The 26,183-nt window shown below is 42.8% G+C and overlaps 1 protein-coding gene across 1 annotated transcript in view; it reads right to left on the bottom strand.

Moving 5' to 3' along the window:
- The window catches only part of FAM20C (FAM20C golgi associated secretory pathway kinase), a 58,483-nt gene that overhangs the window by 9,983 nt on the left and 22,317 nt on the right, over nucleotides 1-26,183 (bottom strand). The window contains exons 5-6 of the mRNA XM_080556633.1: nucleotides 4,163-4,255; nucleotides 2,404-2,519 (exon numbers count right to left, since the gene is read on the bottom strand). Of these exons, the coding sequence (XP_080412759.1) occupies nucleotides 2,404-2,519; nucleotides 4,163-4,255 (209 nt within the window). The remainder of the gene's footprint in view (nucleotides 1-2,403; nucleotides 2,520-4,162; nucleotides 4,256-26,183) is intronic.

The following is a 26,183-nucleotide window of genomic DNA, read 5'->3' as shown; positions in this document are numbered from 1 at the left end:
ACCTCTGAAGGCTGGAAGGGGTTTCTGTTGCAAATGATGGCCTCCCAGCCCAAGGGGAAGGGTTTTGTATGAAATAAATTACATGCAGGGCTTGTTGCATCACTGGCAGACATAGTGTGTCTCCAGTCGCTGTCATCAGGCATTGCTGGGGAGGGAGGTGCAGAGCTACAGCCGACTGCAAGGCAGTCCCGGGGGGCCTCGACAGCTTCATGTGGGTGCGCAGACTGGTTCTTGCAAGGATCCATGTAGCACAACAGAATTAATTGCTTAATTTAGGGCTTTTATTACTTTTTCATTAGGCATTAATTAATGCCTGCCTTTTAAGGTCAGTATGAAATACAAGACTGAGGCTGGGCATATGTTAATGAGAATCCTACTAATTAAATGGGGGCCTTGTAGGGGAGAACTTTGGCAAGTAACCAAAATGATCTAAGCAAAGTATATTGATTTAGGAAATGTAAAATTGAAAGAAAAAATAATTGCTTAAGTGTTTCATTCTACGGAAAAGCCTGATTCATAGTTAATCAAATATTTTAATTGAATTTATCCAAGACCTCTAAATAAATTTGAATAAAGGATTATGCTTGGATCATCCTTTGGATGTCTGGAATTTTGTAATGACAAGATAAAGATCTTCATCCAAATGGGCAGCATTAACTCAGCATTGCTGGGCTGTGGCTGCTGTAAGCTGCTCAATACCCGAGTACAGTTTTGTAATTCTCAGAAATCACTCAAGTTCACCCCTAAGCCTTGATATATAACCTGGGAAGACTAGAACGCAAGCAAGCCTGCTAATCCTCGTCTTACTTGCTAAAATGCGAACAAAATGTCTTATATTTCAAATGAGCCAAAGTATCTTGTGCATGTGAACAACTGCAAGGATTTTTGTCATCTTTGACGGGTAATTATTTGCCTACAAACAAATCAATTAAAAAATAAATAAATAAAATATAGACAGAGACAGAGGGAAAGAAGGGGAGAGAAAGGGACTGAGACAAGTGCCCGGCTGTGCACACAATGCCTGCACATCACATTTGTGAACACTCTCAGTAGTATGGGTAAAACTGGAGCACACATAATGTGTGGTAGGACGAAACCTCTTGTAATTGTGTAATGTATTTCACAAGTGAAGTTACTGGAATTAATAACGGTCTTCTCAGCTGTGTCCTGCAGAGCTGAATATAAATATTAAGCTAAAAATAACACTCACAATAATGACTTTATTGGTGCTCACAACAGTGTGATGAACATTTTAAGAGAGAAAGCGCTGTAGTTACATGGCTGTGCTTTGTAGCTACCAGCATAAATACTGCTACACTGGGAGAAACTGCAATGAAGTCTTTGGGTCTTGGCTTTGGGGATCTGGAATAAACAACTGCCGGCCAATGACACAAGCTAAGGAGAGAACCCTGGAGATTTCCACTCGAGATTTCCTGTTTACACAAGACATAGCCCACGTTCAGCAACACATTTGCACACAGCTGAACTAATATCAGCTAAGCTCACTGGACATAGCTAAATGCTTTAAAATGAACATTTCTCTATATATTCTTTCCCTATGAACATAATTAAGAATGTACATTTGTGTCTTAACCTAGAGCTTAATTCCCCTGTTTCAGCACCCCAGAGGCTACCATCTCTCTCCCACCTTTTGACCGTCTTTACCTATTTTTGTGTATTCTGGGACCAGAATGTGGTTTCACCCTGTGTTTGTACAGTTCCCACCCTGTGGAGCTCTGTCCTTGGCGAGGGCTACCAGATGTTGTGAAAGAGTGAAGAATAATGGAAATAGAGGGAGGTAATGGTTCCTGCAGTCATTCCTCAAAGCAAGTACGAGACTGGGAACAATTCAGATCATTTCCAGTCCAGCCTCTGCACAGCTGTGAATGTGAGCTGGAAGCAGGATACCTTACACATTTATTGCCTTGCTTTTCTTTCAGACTCCTCTTGTAATAAGAACTGAGGCACATGACTCTGAGAAAATTAGCTTTTGGTCCTCCAGTAAAAACCAAGAGATAAATGCATCTGACCACCAGAACTGATGGATCACATAGCACTAGAAAAAAGGTCTAAATAACTAATGGACTAAGTAATAAGGTTTTGGGTAAACTGAGAGCAACAGAAGAAATTGCTTTAGAAATTGCTCTGCATAAAACATTTGTTGAATACATTGCTTTTGTGAACATAAAAGCCTGTCTCTGCGGATAATTTGTCAAGGGGAAAGGCACTCAATTCAAAACAATAAAGTCTTCTTTGTAGGCTATGTCTCCACATTTATTTTTATTCAAAGGTCTAGAAGACAGTTCTATTAGAAATATCTGAGCAATTAAGCAATCTACGCATCGTTCCCTTAAGTACGTGTTCGGCAGGATAGAAAGAATACAGTGCTATTTCCAAGACTACCTGGTGAGATGAAAAATGTTCTCCACAGTTTCTTGTCGCGAGTAACATCTCGTATTTCTCTTGTCATGTTAACCAGTCTACCTGCAACTGGTGGAACGCGACGGAAATCCAGGATCCTGGGAGAAAGAGAGAAGAGGCAGTTTATGTAAAGGATCAAATTATAATGATAGTGATAGGTTTTAGGAAGGTTCATTACACTCTGAAGGCACATTTATCTGTGGCCTTTAAGGAATAAAAAGCCCATCAACTTTAAACTGGATAATCCTTCTGATAATATGCTAAAAAATACATCCTGAATATGATCAGCTCTGACTTGCCTACATAGGATGAAGCAGACTCAACATAAAGAAGAGGATGGGGACACACTGTTCCATGAAAAAAATGCAAGTGACATAAAATTCCACAAATAAGAGACAGCAGAGACTTGGTTTTGAGCTTGTGCCAATTCAGGATTGTTAAAACAAGCATTTTGCTCATCAATTTTTAAGTGACTTCAGGAACGGGATTTCAGCCTCTTTCTTCCATAAACACCATCTAATAGATTTAAAAACTAGTACTTTTTTTTTTTTTTTTCCTGACAGTCTTAGTACTTGTTTGATTTATATGCTTCCACTCCTCCCTGTTTAAATACCCTTATACGAACCTAATCAACCTCTCCAAGACTAAAAATTTTCCCAGAGGCAAAGGCTGGGTAAAGACCCTTTTTCAATCCCAATCTCACCAGCTTTTGTTAAGATTTTCTACACTGCTTTTTCTGCTTAGCATGTGGATATTTAACGTATCTCCCTGCAGGAACTCCACTAATGTTTTTTCCTACAGCACCATCTGCTTAAAATGGCAATATAAAATATGAAACAGAGGGAATCAACACTAAGGTCAACAACAATAAAATACAGAAGATTTTTTAAGGATGTGACCTGCTGACAGATTCCCTCATCCTGACCATCAAACCAGAAGGCACCAATACTACATGTACCCCCAAAGAATTTGTGGCCCAAAACTTGAAGCTTTTGGAAGGATGTTTCTTAGCACTTCAGAGTGTCCAGTTCAGTTCTAAGTCAGCCTGTGAAAGGCCTGAAATGCCATGGTTTCTAGCCCTACAATTAATAGGTCCTCAGGAATTAATTCCTGCTTCTAATCTGGGCAGGCCCCAGTCCATTTCCAGTCTTGGACTATCCAACAGACTCTGCTCTACCTCTGCTGGAGGCACATTTTTAGCTAACAGGAACATGGGATGAACATCAGTGTCTTCTCCCTCCTACTATCTTGTGGTCTACATATGCTCCCGACACAGGAGAGCCCCAGCTGTTGGCTGTGAAACCAGAATTCCCTTTCCACTGCAATTATTCCTCTCTGAACACACACGAATCCCTGCACTTGGATTTGTGTGCCCTGGAGCTAATTGGGGTGAGCCAGATTCCCGTCGTACTTGTGCTGCCTATTCCCTAGGAGACGGGTCCTCTCCGTATGCACTTCACGATCACAGGGGAAATTCATTTCTCAGCTTCCCTTCAATATCATTTCTCTTTCTTTTTGAGAATTACTTACTGCCAGGTTTCTCATTCCCAGAGTAAGTCACACTTCCTAATTATTAATCTACTGTTTCATCATCTTCTGTTTCTATTATTCATGGTGTTGGCCAACCTTTGTTCCATCTTCCCCTTTTTTTAAAAGTAATTTGGTTACAGAGCCGGGCAAAGTGCAGAAACTTATCACAATATTTCCACTTTTTCTTTTAATGCAAATCCATTTTACTTGCCTGTCCAAATGAAATGCTGCTATTTCTGCATTATGTCTTTCATAGTCTGAGAAATAAAAAAAGTCAGGCGGCGTTTCTTGTTCTCTGGTTTGTCTGCAAAGAAAAACAAGGAAAGTGTTTTAATGAAGGGTTAGCATTTCTAAGGAGCAGTACTCAGTCATCAGCACGTTATTCAGGAGTTCAGTATTGTTTGCTTAATGGAAGGCCTTTAAATCCTTCTTGTGAGCATTATTTGCAATGTAGCCTTCATTTTAACTTCTGTTTTAAACTACTCTAACAAAAAACAGTATTCCACGACTTGTGCATGGAGGCTGCTGTCGAAAAGCTATTCTACTCAAGGCTCTCGCTCTATTTAACAAGATCTATTTTATCACTCTCAAACATTTCATTAGTGATAGCGGTGAAGACAATGTCATTTCATTAAATTATCATTAACTGTAATTATGAAATTTCCAAAAGTAATAACATTTTTCTTTCATCTTTGGCAGCCGTGTAGCTCCTATCTAAAATATGACTCTCCCTTTGTATTACTTAGAGCCAAAAGTGACATGTTTTTCTCATTTCAGAAGAAATGGGATCATTGCAGTTTGACGGCCACGACACATGTCATGTTTCAAAGAACATTAACAAGACCGTGCTCCAGAGAAGATGCAGAATTTGTTGTTTCTTCATTTTAAGAAACAATAAAAAATGTCATTCTGATGGAAATAGAAAGGCTCAAGCTTGAACACCCAACTACATCGAAAATAGAAAGTTCTGTATTAACAGGAGCAAATTTCTGTCTTAGGCAATTTCTAGTTCTGGTGGCTTTTGGATGGAGCACAACTCAGGCGGTTCACCAGTACAATGTCTGGGCCCCACCAAGACCTGCATCATACCCTTAAGTCTTAAATATGAAATAAGGACTGCAAAGCTGTTCTGTACAGCATCTGCAAGGGAGGACACTTCCCCAGAAGAGGAAAACATATTTTTCCAAAGCTCTTTCTCATTCCCAGCTGTCACAGGTGGCCAGCTGACAGCTCGTGCATCACCTATGCTACACACTGGCAATTAAATTAAAGCTTCTGCGCCAGGACCTTGTCACATGAAAGCCTTTGGGGTGGTGCTGGTGCAGAGCTCAGATCTGCAGAGAATTTGCAGCAAGGTGCACTTATAGGGCTTGCTGGGAACCCAAGGCTGCATCTAGCCACGCTCATTTCCACCCAGACCATGATGACTGACAGGAGTGGTACGCCTCCGAGTCCCCCATGTCCACCTCGCTCAAGAAACCAGATGAGTCTTGTGGTTTTTGGTCATGTGAAAATTTTGCTATGCCACCAGCAGGTTTGAAAAGCTGATATCCCTTCTCAGGCATTATTCTTTATATTTCTTTCTTAGCAACGTACTCCATCTCACCCTAAATGCTGAACAATTGCCACCACAGAGAGACCATCAAGGTATTTGACATGTCCAGTATTACAGGAGGTCAGAGAGGTGTCCAACACCCCAGTGATGCCCCAGCCAAAACAGCAGGGACCGTTCTGGTGGTTACGGAGTTGGCCAATGCTTGACAGATGTTACAGGGCAAATCAAATCAGCACTTTGGCTACTGTGGCTGCCAAGGGTTCACCCGGAGACAAGCTGAAAGTAAGCCTGGCATAAAATAAAATAAAAAATAATATCGTGCATTGTCTCATCGTAACTGCAAAGGGGGAAGGATTACACCAACAAGGAGGAATACACGAGAGCCAGACGCCTGTGGCAAGTCACACAGCGCAGTGTGTAATCAAGACAAGAGCTAGGGGAGCTGCAGCCTTGTTGTGCATATTCCCCTCAAAAATTAAGAAATGAACCCTGATTATAAATTCAAAGAAAAAGTTTAAGATATTTCTGTTGGAAAAATTACCCATCTGTATATAACTTCCCCTCCATTCCAGATTTTAAGAGTCAATTTTTTCAACATATCAAAGAAAAAAAGACTCATACCAAGCTTTTCCAAACTTTACACATACCAGCACTGCCGACAAGCTGCAGAAAATATTATTAATTAGCTTATCAATGCCATCTGCTTTTTATCTCCCAAAGACTTTAAATGAATCGTGGCTGTTCCTTTACAAGAAAATCTCGCTCCAGAAAATCAGACTTAAAGAAAGGGTCGATCTCAATCTTGCAAGCACAGCTCTCCCCATGGCCCCGCGACGGCTCGACACGCTGGGCAGCCAGTACATCACCGCTGGGATGGTCTGGTCTCTCTAATTTCACTTTCCTATTTGTTCCCTGCCACCCCCGGCAATGGCTGGGGATATTATTCATTTGGGAATAAGTACAGTTCTCCTGCAGGCTTCGACTTGTTTGTACATACTTCTCTCCTGTCATAATGTATTATTAAATGGTGGCACACCCTTCTAGAAATCGTGAACTTGGTTGCCCTAAAACCTTCAAAAATGGACACCAAATCCACAGTGCAATCTAAACAGTGGAAATACCAGTATTTTTTCAACCTGGCTATAGATCATGAAACAAACTTCTAAATTCCTTCAGTGCTCCAGGTGTTTCTCTTTAATTATCTACAGAAGAACAGCCTCCAGCCCCAGTTGCTGTGCTCCATGCCCGCGACAGGCAAGCACGGCACCCGCTTTGCTGTCTCTGGGAAATACTGGGTTCTTCTGAATGCAGGCTAGAAGGAGTATTTTTCAGCTCCAAGTCGCCTTTTAAGTTCCTTTGCAAAGCTCTGCAGAACTACTATGTACAAGGTCCTAAAGTGAAACCCTCTCCTGAAATAACCTTGAAAAACCCTTTCTGATGACATATTCCAATATCCCACTTGAGAGAACTGGAACCTTGCTCCTTGGATCTGACCTTAGCTAGCACCGGTTTCATTCAGAGAAAAATTATCGTTAATTTGACGTCTGTAGCAGCACCTAAAGAGATTTGTTGGTAGCTCCTCAGCCAGAGCAGGCTACCATACCACCAGCAGATGCTAACACGTGTGACAATCATAGCCTAGGGTACACAACTGAATTTTAAAAGCCACATGAGCCTAACACAGCACTGAATCAATGGAATCAATGGACCATTATGAGAATGGCTTTCATGGTGTTAAAAGGGCACCTACATCATAATATTTATTTTTGAGTTATACAAATGAATTTATACATGATTTTATCATATTAGAAAACCTGATAGATTTTCGTGTGTGTGGTCTTATCAGTGCATCACCTGTTTTGGTGCTAATTCTTCTAATGATCTTCTATTCTGATGTGCAAATATAGAGAGGTGGGAAATTCTATGATTCTATGAAATCAAACTCTGCTCTCGGTAACACAGGTGGGCAGTGAGCAAGTCCTATCGGTTACACCGGCTTCGGAGCACTGTTAACACCCTCAGTCTCTAAGAAAAAGGCTGCAAAAGGAGCATGTACACTGAGCCCATTCCAGGTCAATTAAAATACCTTATAAAACAACGATGGAACTGATCCAGCCCATAGCATGTTTTAAACCAGAGCTGTGTTTTAAAGGAAAAAACAACAACAATATATATATATATATATAAATCCCTGTTATTTTGGTTTTATTACCCAATGGTTATTGAAGGTTATTGCCTAATAAAATGACACATGCAATGAGGTATTTGAGCAAACAGACCAACGTGCCCAACCCTCCGCAGAAGTGCACGCTTCCGACAGACAACAAATTGCAGACGACGGTCAGAGCTCCTTAGTGGCAGCAATAAAAGCTCACAACACGCAGGACACAGGGTCCTGCACAGGTTGCAGATGGTGGGAGAGGATTCCTGGCAGCGTCTCTTATTTTGCAAACAGTTGGAATCTGGTGATCCTCTCTTTGGAGGAGGATTTGGCAGATATTTATAACGGCAGGCTGGGAAGCTCTGGAGGAAAGACAGATGGAGGTCTGTTGATACTGCACACAGTTAAAAATTACACAGTGGCACCAGCCCAATTACTGCATGAGGAAAAGACAAATCAGCACCGGTAACACTAGTAGGGGAGAAACAAGAACTAAGGGGAAATCAAAGCCCACGAAAATTTCCCAGCCATGGCACAACTCGGAGAAAATACAAGAAATAAAGAACGATTTTAAACAGGCTAAGAACACATTTGCATGATGAGATGCAACTGTCATCTGATCCTGTGGCTAGAAGAGCAAGGCATGCTCACAAACAGCAGCAACAAAGCTCCTCCAATAAATGAAGCCAGTCATGAGTAAATCTGGTGAGGCAGCTCCATTCTGACCGTGGCTGGGGCCTGGATTTGTGCTCAGGCATATTTGGATAAACCAACACAGTGATTTGTGTGCAGGCATCATTGCAAAGCTTCAAGGTTTTTGTTTGTTTGTTTGTCTTTCTTAAATGTTTCTGTAAGTATTTTTTGTCCAATTACTTCACTGCCAAAAACAAATACTATTAATTCCTCGTTTTTTTTTTCATGAACCCCATCAGCACACTGGGATTGCAGGCTCTCTAGCATTTCAGAAAGCATCGTTATGAAACCTTTAACGTGGAAATCTCTATTTAGTTTCCAGAATTCCTCGCATGCACCTGCCTAAATTACCAGGATTAGTACCCACCAGGGCCATGTATTACTCGAAAGAATCCTGCCTCGATGCCAAGCTTCCTCTGCACTGGAGGGGTCCTATTATCTGTGCAGCAGCCAAAAAGCTAGAAAATAGGGCAAACAGCCCAATGTGATTCAAGCTTTATCCTGACAGACACATGCTGCCTTCCTGTGCCGCGGCCCAGAGCCATTTCAGGACACCTTCATCTCGAATGCATGTACCTTTGCTAATCAAAGGACATGCTGATGATCTGAAAACAGCTCCTCTTAACTAGACTGCACTCCTGCTCCCACACGTAATCAGGGGAATCAGCCAAAGGGATTAGGGATGATTACGGATCACATCTCCACGGCAGCGACAGGTCTGCTCGGGTTGGACCGTTTTGGAGGTGGAGACCCTGACCCTCTCCAGCTGGGGAATTTGGCAGCAGCAAAATCAGCAAGAGATGTCACTGGCCAAGGTGGCATGGCAAGTGTATGAGCAAGCACATGACTACCGTTGGTAAGAGACTAATTTGGCCATGGGAACAGATAACTGGAGATTATCTGGGGCTACCCACAGCTATAGGTCGCTCTTCTTCTCCTTCAGAAAGCAGCTTTCCTCTGCTACTACTGTTCTCTGTTCCTGTGGAGTGTTTAAGGTGCTTAAATACCTGCACTGGAGCCAAGTTGTGAACGTAACAGTTAAAATACAGTGTTATCTAAATGATAAAATACAGTTAACACAAGACCAAAAGGGGCCACTCAGCAGTTAGCTGCTGTTTCAATTATTTTGCAGCCTGGGAGGGACGTGGGGACCTCTCGCATTCGGAAGCCTCACGCTGGGGCTTTGGGGTTGCTTTTACTCTGCCAAGCAACCAAACCACAGCTCAAGAGCAGAAAGCCTTTCTCCCAGCACAGACAGGCAGGAAATTTCCCCAGCCTATGAACTTCTTTGTACTCGTGGAAGACACAGACTGAAAGTCCGGTGTCTGCTTGCAAGATTTTCTCCCCCCTCTGCAACCCTTACGTCAAATTGGATTGTGCAGCACTGGGATCCAGACTGCCCTGAGATAATCTAAAGTGTATTATTGTAACTGAAGGAGGCAGCCCATGGTAAAAAAAAAGGGAAAAAAAAAAGAAAAAAAAAAACAAAACCTTGTCTCTGAGGCAGCTGCTGTCCTTAGGAGTGCACTCAGGTTTTGCATACAGAATCCTATCACCGGGGAGAGCTTTCTGTGCATTTGGCACTGGTTAGAACAGGTGGAAAAAATGCCCTTAATTTTATAATACATTTTAGTGGCTTAGTAAGTCCTTAGGAAGATAAATGATACTGCTAATGCAGCTACGTCTACAGTAGCGAAGATATCTGGTGCCTATTTCCGACTCCTTATGGAGTCTTGGCAGCTGATGGCTTTGGCTTTATCAAAGTGCTCTGCTACAAAGAGCACTCCCAGGAACCATATGAGCTGTTTACAAGAGCAGAATATGGTCCAGAAAATGAGTGTCCAATCCAGGAATGCAAAGACATGCAATTTAAGTGGTACAGAAAAGATGTTTGGCTGGTTTCATTGCTATCATCCAAATGACAATATGGGCCTCTGCAGGATATTCAGGCTTCTCCTGCTTAACTAGCAGCTCTGCAGCTAGAAAAATGAGAGAATATTTACTGTGGCAGAAAGACAGAAATTCGCACAGGGATATGCTAGGAATAGGAATAATTAGCAAACCGCCAAAAGGATAAATACCGAGATCATGCTATTGCATGCCAGCCCTGGAGGGCTTTTCTCCCGAGAAGACGAGGAGAACTTAACAACTGCACATGCTCAAGGACCAGTGTGCGTCATATAAATCACAAACTTCTGATACAGTGCATGACAATAAGCTTCATAAAGTGCATTTGGATATATGACTATCTTGTTACCTGGCACAAGAGGGTACTGGGAGGGAAGAGGGAGAGAAAATCCACAGGGAAAACAGTGTATTAAGGTGTTTTTTTTCCACTTCCACTTGCAGAGTCAAAGAAAAAAGGCTCAGGTCACCTAGCTCATCCCTTGGCCCCAGGCCAAGATCAGCTGGACCTAAACCATTCTTGACAGATATTGCTATAAGACGATCTTCAAAACGTCCTTCCCCAATTCCCTGGCTACAGCCCTCTCCTCCTTGTTGCGACATGCTGGCCTCAGTCCTCTGCAAATTTCCATCTTCAGCTTTCCTCCTCGCTCCATGATCGAGGCACAGCCATCCCAGTAAGACGTGCTGCAGCTGGTCAGTGCGTCTTTCCGAGGAAGGGATACATGCAATAGATTTACCAGAATAACTGGCTCCCATTCCTGAAAAGAGCACCCTTAAGCCAAGACCCAGGAATTAAGCCTTAATGCCTTTAGACTGCAGATTCCTCTGCTCAGAGGCCCCTTCTTACTAAGCACCATTCATTTATTTTTAATTCACTGCAATTCCCCCCAACCCAAAGCCTTGAAATATTTACTTTAGCCTTTCCCCTCAAAACCAGCACTGTTTCTAGGAGACAACGAAATAACCTCTGATTCCTCAGCACAAATCAGGGCATTTGGGAAAAGACTTTGTAAAACTAGTCCCTGGCTCAACGCATCAAGAGTGAAAGGTTCCTGCCATCCCATGCACAAAAATATACCACTAGTATATATAAAAGCAGATTTTCACCTGAGCAAAACACAAGTTACCACTCCTGACTACACAAGCAGGTAGGATATGACGGGATGAATAATCAGAGTAACTAACAGGATACAAGAATTTGAAAGATTCATTTTATTCTCCACCAAAATAAAATAATAATAATAAAAACAGACTTTTTCCTCCACCTTGGGGCTTTTCTGTTCCTTCTAGTGATCTGGATTTGGTATTAATATCTCAAAATGGTCCCTCTCTATACCGTTGCCTTTACTGACATTGTGCTGACAGTAGAGTCAAGGCATAATCTCACCAATCATCATTTCATTGTCTACCAGCACAGAAGAATAACTATTTTTTCTTCCTTCATTCTTCTGTGCTTTCAGATATATAAGACATGCAGAGAATCTTTGATCAGTATAAAAAACATATAGAGTTTGATCAACTGGGAACATTTCCTTCAGCAATTCAGAACATGACTTCCAGCCCTGCCTAGTAAGTAGCTGCCTGTCATCATGGGAAAAGCAAATGGAAAAATATTATTAGTGTAAGCATATTTGTCAGGACATCTCCCCACCCGCACATTTTGGTGCGACAGCCAGCAGTCCCCTTCCCCTTCCAGGGATCTCAGCTAAAGAGAGCTGGTGTGGGGTAGATATCAGAGTCATGGGTCTATTGCTAATATTATTATTATTATTATTATTATTATTATTATTATTATTAGTTAGAAGACAGCTGAAAAGAAAGCAAAATGAAATGCTGTTACAAAGTAGATAAGCCATACGCAATGAGAGAGCAGAACTCCAGCACTACCAAGCTCCAGATAGATGCATGTAAGTGCATGCACAGAAGCGTACTTCATGCATAGTTCCACACATACATCAATATCTTATACCTCTTGTCAGGGTACTGGACACAACGTGATCAGACGGGTATTCTTTATAGATCATTCTTTGCAATATCTGCTTCTATTTCCCTTTTACCACCACCCCCTCCCCAAGATATCTCAAAGTTAAGAGGCAGACACAGTGTTAAAAAGCATGAGAGTTTAAAAGACTTCAAACAAGATGAGTTTTTCCAGCTCATTTCATTTTATGGGACAGAGTTTGATCTCGGTTATTAATGAAATGCAGCGCCACTGAACAATGGGGTAAGTAAAGATCTACCCCAACATTTTTCACAGCTGCTTCTGGAAGCTGTGTACAAAGCTGCTTCTGATGTACAGAACAATATGCAGGGCTGTTTCGGGACCAGTAGTGGGGATTGAAATGTGTATTTCCAAAATGAGAAGCTCAGGTCTCCGTGCCTTGCTTTACAGAAGGCTACTGTCTGTGCGGGTTGCTCAGCGGGAGGTATATAATCCACACTGGTCCACTGATGGCACAGGAGACGACACAAGCAGAAACTGCGGGTGTGCAAATGTGGGACTTGTTGCAAATTCTCCTTCCTCTCCCTTTTTTGGGATGCTGATGGGGACAGGGGATTTGGGACACGGAACAAACAAATGCTGATGCTTCAGTGGCTAAGTGGCAGCGCATGTTGGCCAGGAATTTTTTCCTACCATCCAGAAAACGCTTGTACAGAAAAACAAATGAGTCATGGTATGAAGAGAACAGCAAGCTCTGGGAAGCTCCTGTCACTAATTTACTTTGCAGATAAAAAAACAATCCTCAACACAGAAATAAGGTTTGATTCATCTTTGAGACAGAAACCCGCCTCGACGTACAGGAGTTGGAAGATTAAGAGGTACTTGACAGCACTACAGAACAGTTCCCAGTACCAACGTTAATATGGTCAATGCTGTTGCCACAGCAGGGAGAAAAAAAGGCTCATAGCAATTAAGTAAGCAGGAGAGATCATTAATGAGGTGCTATAATGATATTTTGTGCTGTTCTTTAAGGTATCTTCATTAAGAAACTAGATCACCATCACTATTTTCCGCCCCTATGCTAGCCTTTCTGGCATGGATTCCTTTGTGCTCTTGGGCAAGTGGTGTGAGCATTTTTGCCATGCCAAGGCCATGAAATCTGTCATCTTTCCCCTTGATTTATCCCTCTAAGGCTCAGTTGTACACTGCCTGCTAGCCATAAATTGCAAACCTGAAAAATGATCCAGCTGCAAAAACTATTTTTAAAAAACCAGGCAGTGCAAACAGCGCTCAGTGTGAGCCCAGGTACCGGCAGCCTGTCTTCAGGAAAAAGCCTACAGAGTGCTTTCTGCAGAGAAGGATTTTCAATATATAACATTCTTAGAGTGCAGGATGAAAAACTGGTGTAAAATTAGAAGTCTGAAGCATTTGTTCAGCCCTGAGAATGTTATTTAATATGTCTGGGGTCATTAGAGGTAGGGATTTGAAGGAACAACAACATTAAATGTATCAGAAGCACCAAGAGCTCAAATTTCTTTAGGCTTGCTGGATTTTTTTCTTTTTGCTGTATGTGATGTATATGCCATTGAAATTTCAGGGTTCATGGTAAGTACCAGTTCAAAACACATTCAAAAATTAATTACTGTGAACCTGATGTATTGATACATATTGTCTTCCTTTTTATTCATTACTTTCCTTCCCATCAGTCCAAGAATCATGAATATTAGTAAGCCTGTCCTCCAAATAGTGCAGGAAGCAGGGAAGTATCAGCTCCATTTTTTCAGCAAAAGCTGCAAAACACGGAGCTATTAAGGATTCAGCTCTGCCCTAAGCAAAGCACTCTAGCCTCATTAAGCACATGCTTAACTTTGGGCACGCATATATTCAGTGAACTATGTGTGTCCTTGACAGTCAAGCATAGACTTAATACTTCCTTGGAGCTCTTTTGTGCTCAGCACTTTGCAAGAACAAGGCAGTGATGAGCACGGGATCCCAGCAGCAGCTCTGGCTGCTCACCCCATCCAATTCCACACTTAGTGGTTTTTTTTTCTTTTTCCTATTCCACCCATGACAACAACTACTTTGGGAAAAAAACATGTGGTTCCACCAAAAGTACAGATCGGCTTTGGCCATGGGCTTTGGTGGCACCCAGATGTCACCTTGTGCCCTCAGGACATTCAGTACCCAAGCAACAGCCCTATGCAGAGCACTACAACAGACTCAACATTTCCCCAAGGACGCCAAACAACTAACTTATGGCACTCTTCCTCCTCACCTACCCATGCAAAAGCCAAATATTTTGGGCTTTTTATCCAAAGTTAATCAGTTGAGAGCTACTGGACATCCCATTACACTGAGTGAGGTGCCCAAGACTTTGCAGAGAAACAGTTATTGTCAAAACCCATTAGGAGGACAGAGTCTACACGTGGGGACTGACAGATAAAAAAGAGCATCAAATTCTCATTTGTACAGCAAGTGTTGCACTGTCCAGCTGTTAGCAACTATGGATCTCCAGGGCTGAACACTGCTCTCCTGCCTGACACCAACCCAGAGACACGGGGTCAGAACAGCACGGAGCACCCGAGGATGCTGGTGCCCAGGCCAGCTCAGGGCAGAGGGGGTTATTCCCCCAGAGAACCTCAAGTTTTGCTTGTCCAGCTTATTTAAATCCCAAATCCCGTGAATAATTATGCCACAGAGAACAGCAGGCATGTGGTTACTGCGAAATAATCACTCCCCGGGGCTGAGTGCTTCTAATTCCTCGGAGGTGTGATTTCCCACTAAAGCGCACGCACCCCTGAACTCCTTCCTGCTGCTATTAACATTCCTTAATGTGTGGCAAAGGGTGACGTGCCTCTCTGAGCTGGAAAAAAGATGTAATTGCCTGTTTCAGACTACTTTGTGGTTACAAAAGAAATGGGAATTGCTTTGATATGGTGTGGTATTTCATTGCTCTAATAAAGCAAACTAGTCCACCTCCCGCTTTTCTTTAATTTTTACTCCTGTCTCTTTACTTCTCCAGCTGTCGGTGACTGTGATCTCCATGAAGGGTGGCAGACTTATTCTTTGCCCCACGCTGCTTCTGCAGTTCAAGGGTAACTTCTGCGGTTCATGGGTAACCATCCTTTTTTTTTTTTTATCGTGTTTCTTCCATTTTTTTAGTGTGTTTTCTTCCCGACAAGAATTTTGCCCAAACAAGGGTTACAGAACAGCACTTTGCTGCTCGTTGTCCCCCCAGGTGTGATGGGACCGGACTCAGGCTGTGCCCAGGCACCAGCCCCATCCCAGTGCAAAACCAAAACAGCTCTTTGAGGCTGGTTTCACAGATGCTTCATGGACACGTCCCACCTTGGTTATTCCGGACTGCAAAGCATTACATGTTTGGGAATGTGGTGACATCACCGGCTTGCCATTTGGAGCATTTCTCAAGTAGCTCCCTTCTGGCAGGCAGCTGCCAAGGTGATTTACAAACCCAAATTCTCCAGGGTACTCCTGGACCTCTCGAGCACTTAGGAACAGCCTCGCTCAGAGGATGCCCGGCTTTCCAAGACTCCACAGTCCATCTCAGCACCAACCCAAACACTTCGTTCCCTGTCCACATTCGAGCTAACAGGGTTCTTCTCCGCCTTGGTTGGCCATATACTGCATGAGTAAGAGGGCACTGGGTTGGGAGCCCCTTTTTTTGTAGCCATTTCACAGACCAGTTGTGCCTCACAGAACTATAAAAAAATCTCACTTTCCCTCTACACTTCTCCTCTTCCAGGCTGGAAACCCCCACCGCTAATCCGCGCTTTATATTAAAGGCACTGCGTGAGTCACAAATTACATTGGAAATTACACATCAGGGCCCTTTTAGCTTGCAAGTGTCTGGATAAAGGGTGGGTTAACGCTCTGCAGCCCCCGGGGAGTCACTGCATTACTCCCAGGGGAAAATCAAGCTGTATTAGCATCTCTTCCCTCTTCTGCCTTTGCACTGGGAAGGAGCATTTTAATTTTAACCTCCCAGCCTCTGCATTGGCCCTGCTGCTGGAGGCTGTAGCGGAGTGAGAGAAGCAAGAGCAGCCCTGCTCTCCACGCAGCCATGAGCCCTCTCCTCGTTTCATCCTAGCTAAGGGAGCATTTTAGGGAAAACCTCGAGGAGAAGGTTTTGAGGAGCATCTGTCACAAGAGCAGTAGAAGCAGGATTTTAAAAGGGCTCAGTATTGGCCTAACCCTGCTTTTAATTAAAAATAAAATAAAATAAAATAAAATAAAATAAAATAATAAAATAAAATAAAATAAAATAAAATAAAATAAAATAAAATAAAATAAAATAAAATAAAGAAATAAAAAAAATAGAAACCTTTGAAAAACACCCTACATGAAAGAATAAAGAGCAGAAGGGTGGCAGAGAAACTGCTCAGCACTACTGCAAGGGGAAAAAGCCTCTCGCTGGCTTGGCTGCTCCCAGCAGCACATCTCAGGGCAATTGCTGTTTTATATAAATATCTCCCATCAAATGGAACGAGTTCAGTGAACTCCCATGCTCAAGGTGCAGAGAAATATTTACGCTCTGTGGATCACCCAACCATACACACGCAGACCTGAAGCGAAGCTCAGGAAGGGCACGTGTGTGTGTGTGTGTGTGTGTGTGTGTCTACATGGATGTGGAGGGGACACATTGCACTGATGTCACTTGGCTGAGCCCGTGTTCAATGTGAAACAAGTGTGCTCCTTGCAACAACACTTAGAAATTAGTTTTGTCTAATTTAAACCTAAACCTAAAAGCTTACCTATGCTCAGGTTGTTCAGTAAGATAAGAGGAGATTGTGCTAAAGCATGCAGGGGCTGATAATAAATGCAGAGATTAGGAAAAATGACACAGGGACGAAGAGAAAAGCAAAAGACAAGAGAGAGGAGGAAAGATCTGCGAAAGATCTGCAGTAAAACATTGTGTGAAATGACACTGCTGCCAATTTTTTTTTAAATCGACCTGATTTATGACATGCAGCTGCTTTTCTCCAAATGTTCATGTCTGGCTACTTCTCCTGGAATTTTTAACTGTGTTTAAATGTCTACAAAATATGAAGCTTATCTCCTGTACAGTGCGATAGATGCGTGTACAACCTGCAGGAGTTTTGTGGGAGCCTGGTTCCAAAGAGAGGACAGTGATTTTCCTAAAGCAAGGGACACTTGTATTTCACATTTTCCTGCCTTTTACTGTGAACTGTGAGGACAAGAATTCAGTGGAGGAAAGTGGTTGCATGAGTTAATCATTGAATTGCGTTTTTACAACCCTTAAGTACTCACTAAGTATTTTTTCTTTGGGTCTGATCCAACTTGCCTTCCACTTAGTGAAAGGTCTCCCATTAACTTCAAGGTGAACTGGATCGGAAACAACAGAGGCAGTTCCTAAACTGGGACCCGACCTGCCCATACTCAAATCCAAAGGCCAGCAAAGTCATGGGAAAAGCCCTCACTAGTTTCAGTGGAACGTGGGCCAGATGCAGATTGAAGGGAATAACCAAATGAGCTGGCTGTGACAGCAAACACCCCTTTCTTGTCCGTGCCTGAATGTGGGGGACAGAAAACATAACCTTTGCTTTTAGTATTTAGTTTGAAAATGGCAATGACATCTTCCGCAGCTCTTACTAATATCAAGGCGGATATTGTAGAATTAGGCAAGGCTAGGGAGTAGCATCTGAAATTAATATTGGAATTTCAACTCTGTCCAAAACATACTGTGTGTTTGACACTTCCAGGACTCAGATCTTGGATAAAAAAGAATACACAGGCCATTTTCTCGTGTTTTAGTATAGATCCCTGAAGTTCCCTCCTTAGCCATGCCCAATAGGCTGCTATTATCAAATGCTTGAGTAAATTCCAGTAAAGCTGAGAGAAGATCTTCATTTTATCAAAATATTGATAAGAACGAAACCTGTGTTTTTTGCCTGGGCACTCTGTTTTCCATGCAGCTCACAGGCAATGACTTTATTGACAGAAATGCTCAACAGCAATATGAATGTCAAGAAAGTATTATAGGATTAGTTACAGACAGTCTGACTACTTTCGGACTGAATTGGCTTATTGGTTGAATGAGGAAAACAGAGGAGACAAAATAAAGTGGGTCTGTTGCTTACCTGCAGAAATACCAGCAAAATGACCAAAAGGTGCAACACAGGATTAAATCTGCCATTCTATTTTCTACACGTAGAATAGATGTTTTTGCAGATGCACCTTTTCTTCCCCAACATATAGTAAGTCTAGAAACTATAAACTGGGTTTCCTTCATAGCAGGCACGCAAGCGCTGTGGCTCAAGCCTTCATGCCAACAGCAGATCTATTTTCGATATGAACTTAATAGTTAGAGCCTGCCATTATGTACATGCACACAGCTCCCCGAGCCACAGCAAGGCTTCCCCTACATCTCGCAGCAGTGGTTTTGCTAATGATTAATGTGCAGTTTTGTAGGTTTAATGAAGACATTGTTTCCACTTATCTACAGGTCAGATGGCAACAGCAAAACAACTTACTTGCTAGATGGCTGTGGATTCCCTGCTGATATGTCTGCTTATTTATGCACAATGTGCATTTCCAAATAGATGACCATATTAAATTATATGCTTCTGCCTTATTATTTCATGAGTTTTAATGGTTTTTCATTCATTTTCTATTAGAAAGAAGGGGTAGTCACTCGTGCTAATGATGTGCTGTTTTACATCTGCATCTCTAATGTTTGTGGAATTTCTTTCTGCATCTGTATCAAAGAGCAGTTGAGTGAAAACTGTTGACTTTTACCCTGAAAGTAAAGGTGAGAAAGCAGATGGAGGCCTTTTTTCCTTAGACAGTGCACTCTTTTGGCTTTTTGAACTATTCTGCCAGATCCAACAAAAACTTCACCCAACAGCCTCGTGCTAAGCTGATTTCACTCCTGTACAAAGCTCCTTTGAACCAGCTACAACAAACCTCAGCTCTGAAAATTAATCCATTCTGAAACCACAGGGCAAACACATGCACTCCGTGGGCACCGTGCTTGAGGGATGGGAAAACCTAGGCTGGATTGCCAGGGAGCAGCCACGCACCACTTCCAAGCCAGAGCTCCAGGCTGGCCAAAGCCATCCAAGTGCTCGGCACACAGCTGGACAGGAGGAAAGCACAGAGATGCACAGGGCTGCTTTGTGGGAGGTTGAAGCCTGGCTCCAAGCTGCGATTCATTGATCTGAAACGGCAGCCCCACTGGGGGCAGTGGGGATTTGGCTTCTCCTCCATGAGCCTGGGGACATGAAGGTTTGAGATCAGACAAACAAGCAAGGTCTGGGAGTCACTCTGTGCAGCACTGCCACGCAACGGGAGAATTTCGCTGCTCCTTTCTAAAGGCACCTACTCCTGTAACGTTATTTCACTAAAAATAACCCAGGCAATTCTAGCTCAAAATGTGATCAGCCCATAAATAGTTAGATAAACTCCTTCCAGGCACATAATGTACTCAATTTCCATTTGCAACACGTACTAAAGCCCTGCTTATGCATAAGGAATGCCTACAAATGGTAGATGGTAAATTTTCCTGCCTTAACATACCAAACACTCCTACCTCACTGAGAAAAGGGACGCGACCGTGCTTTTATGCACTGGCTGATCTTTGCTGTCTGAAAGCTGCAGGAGCGACTGCTATTTTTGCAGAAGAGATATTTTAACATCTGAATTGCAGATTTCTAACAGCAACATGTGCTCTCAAACAAAAACAAGCCCACAAGGAATTTTCTGGGGCCTTGTATTTCCCAAACTGCTCAAATGAGGTTTGATTTTCTTTACGGCTATCGATGGTGGGTGTTTGGAGTGGCAGGGGAGGCTGCAGAGTTTTCCATCTCCCCCCATCTTATTTTGTGCCTCTTAGTCCTAACCCTCAGCTGTAAATTCAGAGCCCACTTTGATGGATCCCAGTTTGACTACCATGATGTTAAGTTAAACAACAGTCTTATTCTGCGTCATAATTACTGCAAACAATTTCATTGTCTGAGCTGTGCTGTGCAGTGTTATGTATTAGCTGATGCTGCTTCTGTCACTGTTCATCACATGAACATTCCTTTTACCTGCTGTGTCTGTGTGTGCCTGAAAGAATCATGGCATTTTTAATGGCATAATTTCCTAGGAAGAACTGAAAAGCAGCGCAGCATGGTTTGCATTATTTATATGCTTACTCCTACAAATGGCAAGGAAAATACTGTAGATTTCCTGGAAATAAATATATTCATTATACTGAAGTCTTGTGCATAATAGACTGTATGTCACTGAAGGAATTTAATTACTACCTAGAAAGTATCTTCATTTTGCTAGATTTGTAACAAAAAGACTGTCTAGACACATTTTAATTCAAAGACAAAAGATTCCTTACCCGCCTCAAAATATCCCATGTTGATAAATCTAGAAACGTGCCCTGCTGCTGCTGCTAATCAGGAGAAAATTCTTAGCATTTTTATAGCATGAAATAAATTGTAGATCGAGCCAATTGGGAATACTAATGACAGAAGCCATAAAAAAATTTGTAACATCAATTACGACTAAAGGAAAAAGACTTGCACCATAGATCAGCAGAATATTTTGCAACCGTGCTTCATTTAAGACTATGATTCCTGAACATGATTTGGGAGTTGACTTGCCAAGGAGGATGTTCAGGAATATGTAATTGGCAGCTATGCAATTGTGGTGCTCCTGCAATTCAGCTGTAGCTGCAGAATTAGCTTAGACGGAAGGATGCAGGTCCATTGAACCTATCTGACAAATCCCCAGACCCTAGCTGAATCTTCCAAATCATCCTGCAATCAATACGACTAACCTGATTTTGGACAAAGCCTTGAAATAGTAAGTTAGGTTGAGTCCAGACCTAAAAAGTGATCTGATAGCTCAGATTTCTTTTTATTCATTCCTTACTGTTATGCAGAGGCTAACCCCTGGCCATGCTCTATAGCCAGATTCCAGGGAAATGACCATTCCCTCCTCCCGGCATGCAGTATTTATCAGAGGAGGTGACTATTTCCTGCTTTGCACACTGTCATATGCAGTAAAATTAATCTCCAGTCATCACTGTAATTTCACCTTTTTTCTACAATAAATGCTTTTGTGCATCTTTCCATCCTGATGTAATTGTCATTTTAAAAACTGAGAGGCTAACAAGAGAAGTACACTGCAACAGGGGAAAAGGGGAAAAACTACTGGGAAAAAAGCAAAAGCCAGGTTCAAATTTCCTTCCCTCCCCTCTTTCCTCCATCTGCAAATTATCTCTTAGCCCCCAAATAAACAGATCAGCGGGTTTTAAAACAATATATTTGAAAGATCTTGTTTTCGCCCTGGTGCAGAATACATTTCCAAAAGCTATACACAACAGTAAAATAATTTCCCACCCAGACACAGGTCCTCACACTGGACTTGCAGCAGCTCCCTTTCTCAAGACAGGCACTATTTGGGCACAAGGTGGTTAAATTAAATCTCTCCTCAACATAGAGGAGTTATCCATGTTCAGCCTACAATGTTCCAGCCAAATAATGCTTTGCTAATGATGTCTGCAGTTAGATGACAAATCAGGCTATTTAAATTGCTTCAGCACATACATCCTTTACAGGCAGGGTATCCAGGTAACCATTCTACCACGACTTTGAGGTGGGAGGGAGAAAGCAATAGCTAATTTCTTCAGCTAGGTGGAAAATTAATCCTGAAGAGATTTGTCTGGTTTGTTATGGTCAATTTGAAGAAAATCAATATAAAAATAATTATTTTAAAATGTGTAGTTATGCAAGAAAGGGCAAAATAATCGTCCTTCGAAAATACAATAATGGCTAGGTTTATTTCTGAAAATAATTAAAAATATTTTAAAGCCCTCACTAGGAAGGTTTTCCATACCTTAATGCATGTTAGCATCAGGATGCTTCAAAAAGGAAAAATATCAGTGCCGAATTTCAGGAGCAGCTGCCAATCACCACATCTCAAGCTTACCACTAACTAAAATAACAAATGTTAGATCCTCCTTTCCCTTTTATTATTTTTTTTGTTTGTTTGTTTTTCCCTCCCTAAAGTGAGCTCAATAATCATTTAAATACCTGGTAAGGAAATGCTGCTGCTGACCAGTATTAGATGCTATTTTGGCTCCACTTGAGAGATGCCTGCTAATGGCCTTGGGAGGCTTTGGGAAGGTCTAGCTACATCAGTGACGATTGTGGGATGCAGACAGGAGAAAGGGTGCCTTTTTCCAGCAAGAGCGTGGGCTAAGGCTTATCTGGGGGTTCAGAGAAGGTTTCTCTAGCAAAAGGGGTGGAATAAGGAAGGGATCATCGTGGTCTGCCCCATCCCTGGCTCAGCCACACGTCAGCTGTGAAGGAATTTGCTGCTGAAGCCTTTCAGACTTTGCTTGCAGACTATTTTCAAGTATTCACCAGATCTATTTAACAGGAAAATATAAACAACTTCTGATAGCCCTTTCCTTGAAAACTGTTTTGGAAAATATGACTCATTTACTTCTAAAGAGGAGAAGTAATATTTTCTAACACTCCCTGAGGATGCATTTAACCAGAAACTAAGCCAGATGTAGAAATGTCTGCAGAGGTTTTGGTTCCTTTCATAAAAAAAAAAAAGAAAAGAAAAAAAAAAAGGCTGCAAAGCAAGAGTCAAGGTATTATTGTGTTTTAAAGCACTATTGACCTTTTGATTACCCTTAAGATCAGATCACAGAGAAAATACAGCACATGATCAGCTAGAGAAGGTCACATTGCAAAAGAATGCAGGGGGTCTCATTTTTTAAGAGCGAACGTAACAGAAGCACAAATCTTCCAGCCACCAAAGAGCCTCTCCTGGTTTGGCAATTGCCACGTATAATATCTGATGAACTCCGATGTCTCACTGCTCAAGGATAAAATCCCAGCAGGCACGGGCTGAAGGAACAGCCACACAGTCAGAGGGAAAAAATCTTGTATTATTACAGCAGCCACTTATTTTATTCACCAGAATTAAAACCTCTTCACAGATAAAAGTGGGGATTTTTTTCATCCCACAAAGCAATTTTAGATTTCTATAGAATCATTCTAAAGCAATTAAAATCCTGCTCCTGTTGATGGATTTGTATTCCTTGCTCACAGTGATGTCAGGCTTTGAAACTCAGGGCTGTTGAGAGTAATTCTTTGGGGCTTTGGAGTCATTGCTGAGTGCCAGAAAATACCTTCCGTAAATTCACAGATAGTAAAGTCTTTGGTAACACCAAAATACTTTCAGGACCTGTAGGTCTTAAAATCTAAAAGATACTGCAATAAACAATTGGTGCAATATCACACAGCTCAATACGCTGCAATCTCACCTTTTACAGTGAGTGAATTTTCAGGGGAAGGAACAGAAGAAAGAAACCAATAATCTAATAAGAGTACAGTGAGATAAGAGGGACCAGGGAGCTCTTAACTGTGTTACTGCATGGAAAGTGATAGACTGGCATTTGCAGGGACAAAAACAAAACAAAAATCCTTCATAAACAAGCAAACGAACAGCCTCAACCAGTATTTACACAAAAATGATTCATAGTCCTCATCCATTCAAAGGACTGCATTATATAATCCTGAAAGTAAGCCTCCAATACTGGTGGTTTTTTTGTTTTGGCTTTCTTTTACTTAATAAAGGAAATTATAGTTAAAAATGTAATTCAGATGTCAGAAAAGTGAGGCCATTTCCATTCTTGATTATACAGCATTAATGCTGCTGTCTGAAATTGCACTGGAGGGATGAATCCTGATACACTACGCTGAATAAAAGGATCAAGCCATGCCAAACGTTATGGGTTTTAGATAACTCCTGCAATATGGGTATTATATTGATCCTTGAGAAGGTCTGTCTCCTGCCAAAGGATGCAGCACATAATAGGAAACATGTAGGGTCAACAATATTGGACGCAAAGCTTAGCACAATCATCAGCAAAACACTCAGTGATTATGACTATTGGCTTGTCAGCACCACTGATATTTTATCAGGACTGGCAAAGAACTTGCAAGCTGATGTTTAGGGATAAACGGGACTATTTCTTCTCTTAGGCCACAGATAGCGTACAGATTTGCTGCATTGCTGCTCCTGGAAAGGCAAATGCAGACAAAGTTAAATAAAGCTATCATTATCCTGGTGCCTGACATAGGAGGTTACTAGAGGTACAACTGGCAGGAGATAGGGGCTGGCTCAGAATGATTAGAGCCAAGTAATATCTTCAAGGACACCAGCAAAGTCCAGCTGAAGTCAGCACAAGACGCATTTGTCCCTTCCACTACAGCTGCGGCTGCAGCTGGACTCAGCACTTAGCACAGCTGGGGCTGGGGAGGACAGAGGGGAGGTCACTACGCTGGAGCTAACCTGGACAAGAAAGAAAGTTTTTCTGTCCTAATTTTTGGCCAAAACCTTTCAAAGCATGGCCAGCCTGAAGGGAGGTATGAGACCATCCACATGCAGAGCTGGGTCGTGTTACAGACAGATCCGGCACCCTTCCAGAGCCCATCCTACACTGCGGGGAACAAGGCGAGGCTGAAAGGCAACAACAGATTTATTTTTACACAGATCTCCTTCTCTACATTTGGAGTAATAGACGCAAATAGTCTTGCTTCTGCAAATCACCTGCTTGAACTGCGGCTGCCAGGAAATGAGGGTGGTTGAAGGGGGGGCTGTAAAAGGTGGATCATTAGGCCTGCCTTCTTTGTGAGCTTCTTCAGTCCCAAAGACAGATGGGGTTGGGAGTGCAGCAGAACAGAGGACTCCTTTGTTCAAAGAAAGGACAGGATCCAGGCCCACAAGGAGATCCTCCCTCCCTTCAGATTAGGGGGTTAATTAATAACAGTTAATTAATGATCTGTCAATCACCTCCAAACACTTGCCTGTGTGAGAGAAGCTTCCCTCCAGGCAGTAAGCATTAAGGCCTTCCCTGGAGTTAGGCTTTAAAGAAAGCCCTCCTGACAATTTCTGTGAGGCCCCAAAGAGGATGTTTAAATCCTTTTATCTCACAGCGCACTTGTGGCAGGAGGCAGCCTCTCAGAGGACACTGCCTGGCAGAGGTAGTTAAAAACCTTGCTGCGCTGCTGCCTTCAAGGTGAGCCTCTGGGGGACGCCGGACGGTGCCAGGGGCTGGCTGGCACCACCACGCCGTGCATCGAGATGGGGAGCTCGGGTTGAAAGCATCTCAGAAACTAGCCTGTCCTCGGTGTTGGAGTGGTATGGACTGGATGGAGCACAAATGCTGAAGGAAGGCTCCCCTGCTGCTATCTCCTGCCTGGAAAGAGAGATCTTGGTTTCCATAAGCCATGTCCTTGCATAGTCAGCACCTTCGATTGTAGGGACACCTTCTCTCTCTCTCAGCAAATTAACCAAAAAAGAAGTGGATCTAGGGACAAGTCATGGCCATGAATAATAACAACTTTTCCCTGCATAAAGACTTGGTGAGTTAAGGACATGGCAGCAGCCTCTCTTCTCTTCAGCTTGCTTAAATCAAGGCTCCTCTAACCCACCCCGTCAGCAGCCTTCGGGAAACGCACCTCTACCAGCGCCGTGCCAGAAGGAGACGCGACACCCCCGCTGCGAAACACCCCGTCCGAAAACCAGGCCCCCCGTCGTGTGCCAGCTTTTCCCACGCTGACTTCAGGAGGGAGCTTGGCTGTGCACGCCGAGGAGCTTTGCTCCCGCTCCCCCCTGCCAGATGAACACCCCGGGCTCTTGGCTGCCGGGCCATCCGTGCCCATCTGCTTGCATGGCACGGTGCCCGCTCGCAAGTTGTCAGACAATTTCACGGGTGCCAAAAGAGCCTGGATTTGAATAGGTGGCCTGGATACGCTGCAAAACCCAGCTCTTCCGCTGGCTGCTAACAGAGCTGGAGCCCTGGGAGTGCTCGCACCTCCTGGAGCCACGCGTCCGCTCCGGATTGATGCTGCCCGGCAGTGCCGCAGCACAAACGCAGAGGCTTCGCTGGTGCTTCGGGCAAAGCGTTACTGCCC

This window comes from Anser brachyrhynchus (assembly GCF_964034855.1).
Source record: "Anser brachyrhynchus genome assembly, chromosome: 15".
NCBI classification, from domain to species: Eukaryota; Metazoa; Chordata; class Aves; order Anseriformes; family Anatidae; genus Anser; species Anser brachyrhynchus.
Note: the sequence above shows the minus strand (reverse complement) of the source record. Positions and strands in the feature narration are given on the sequence as shown.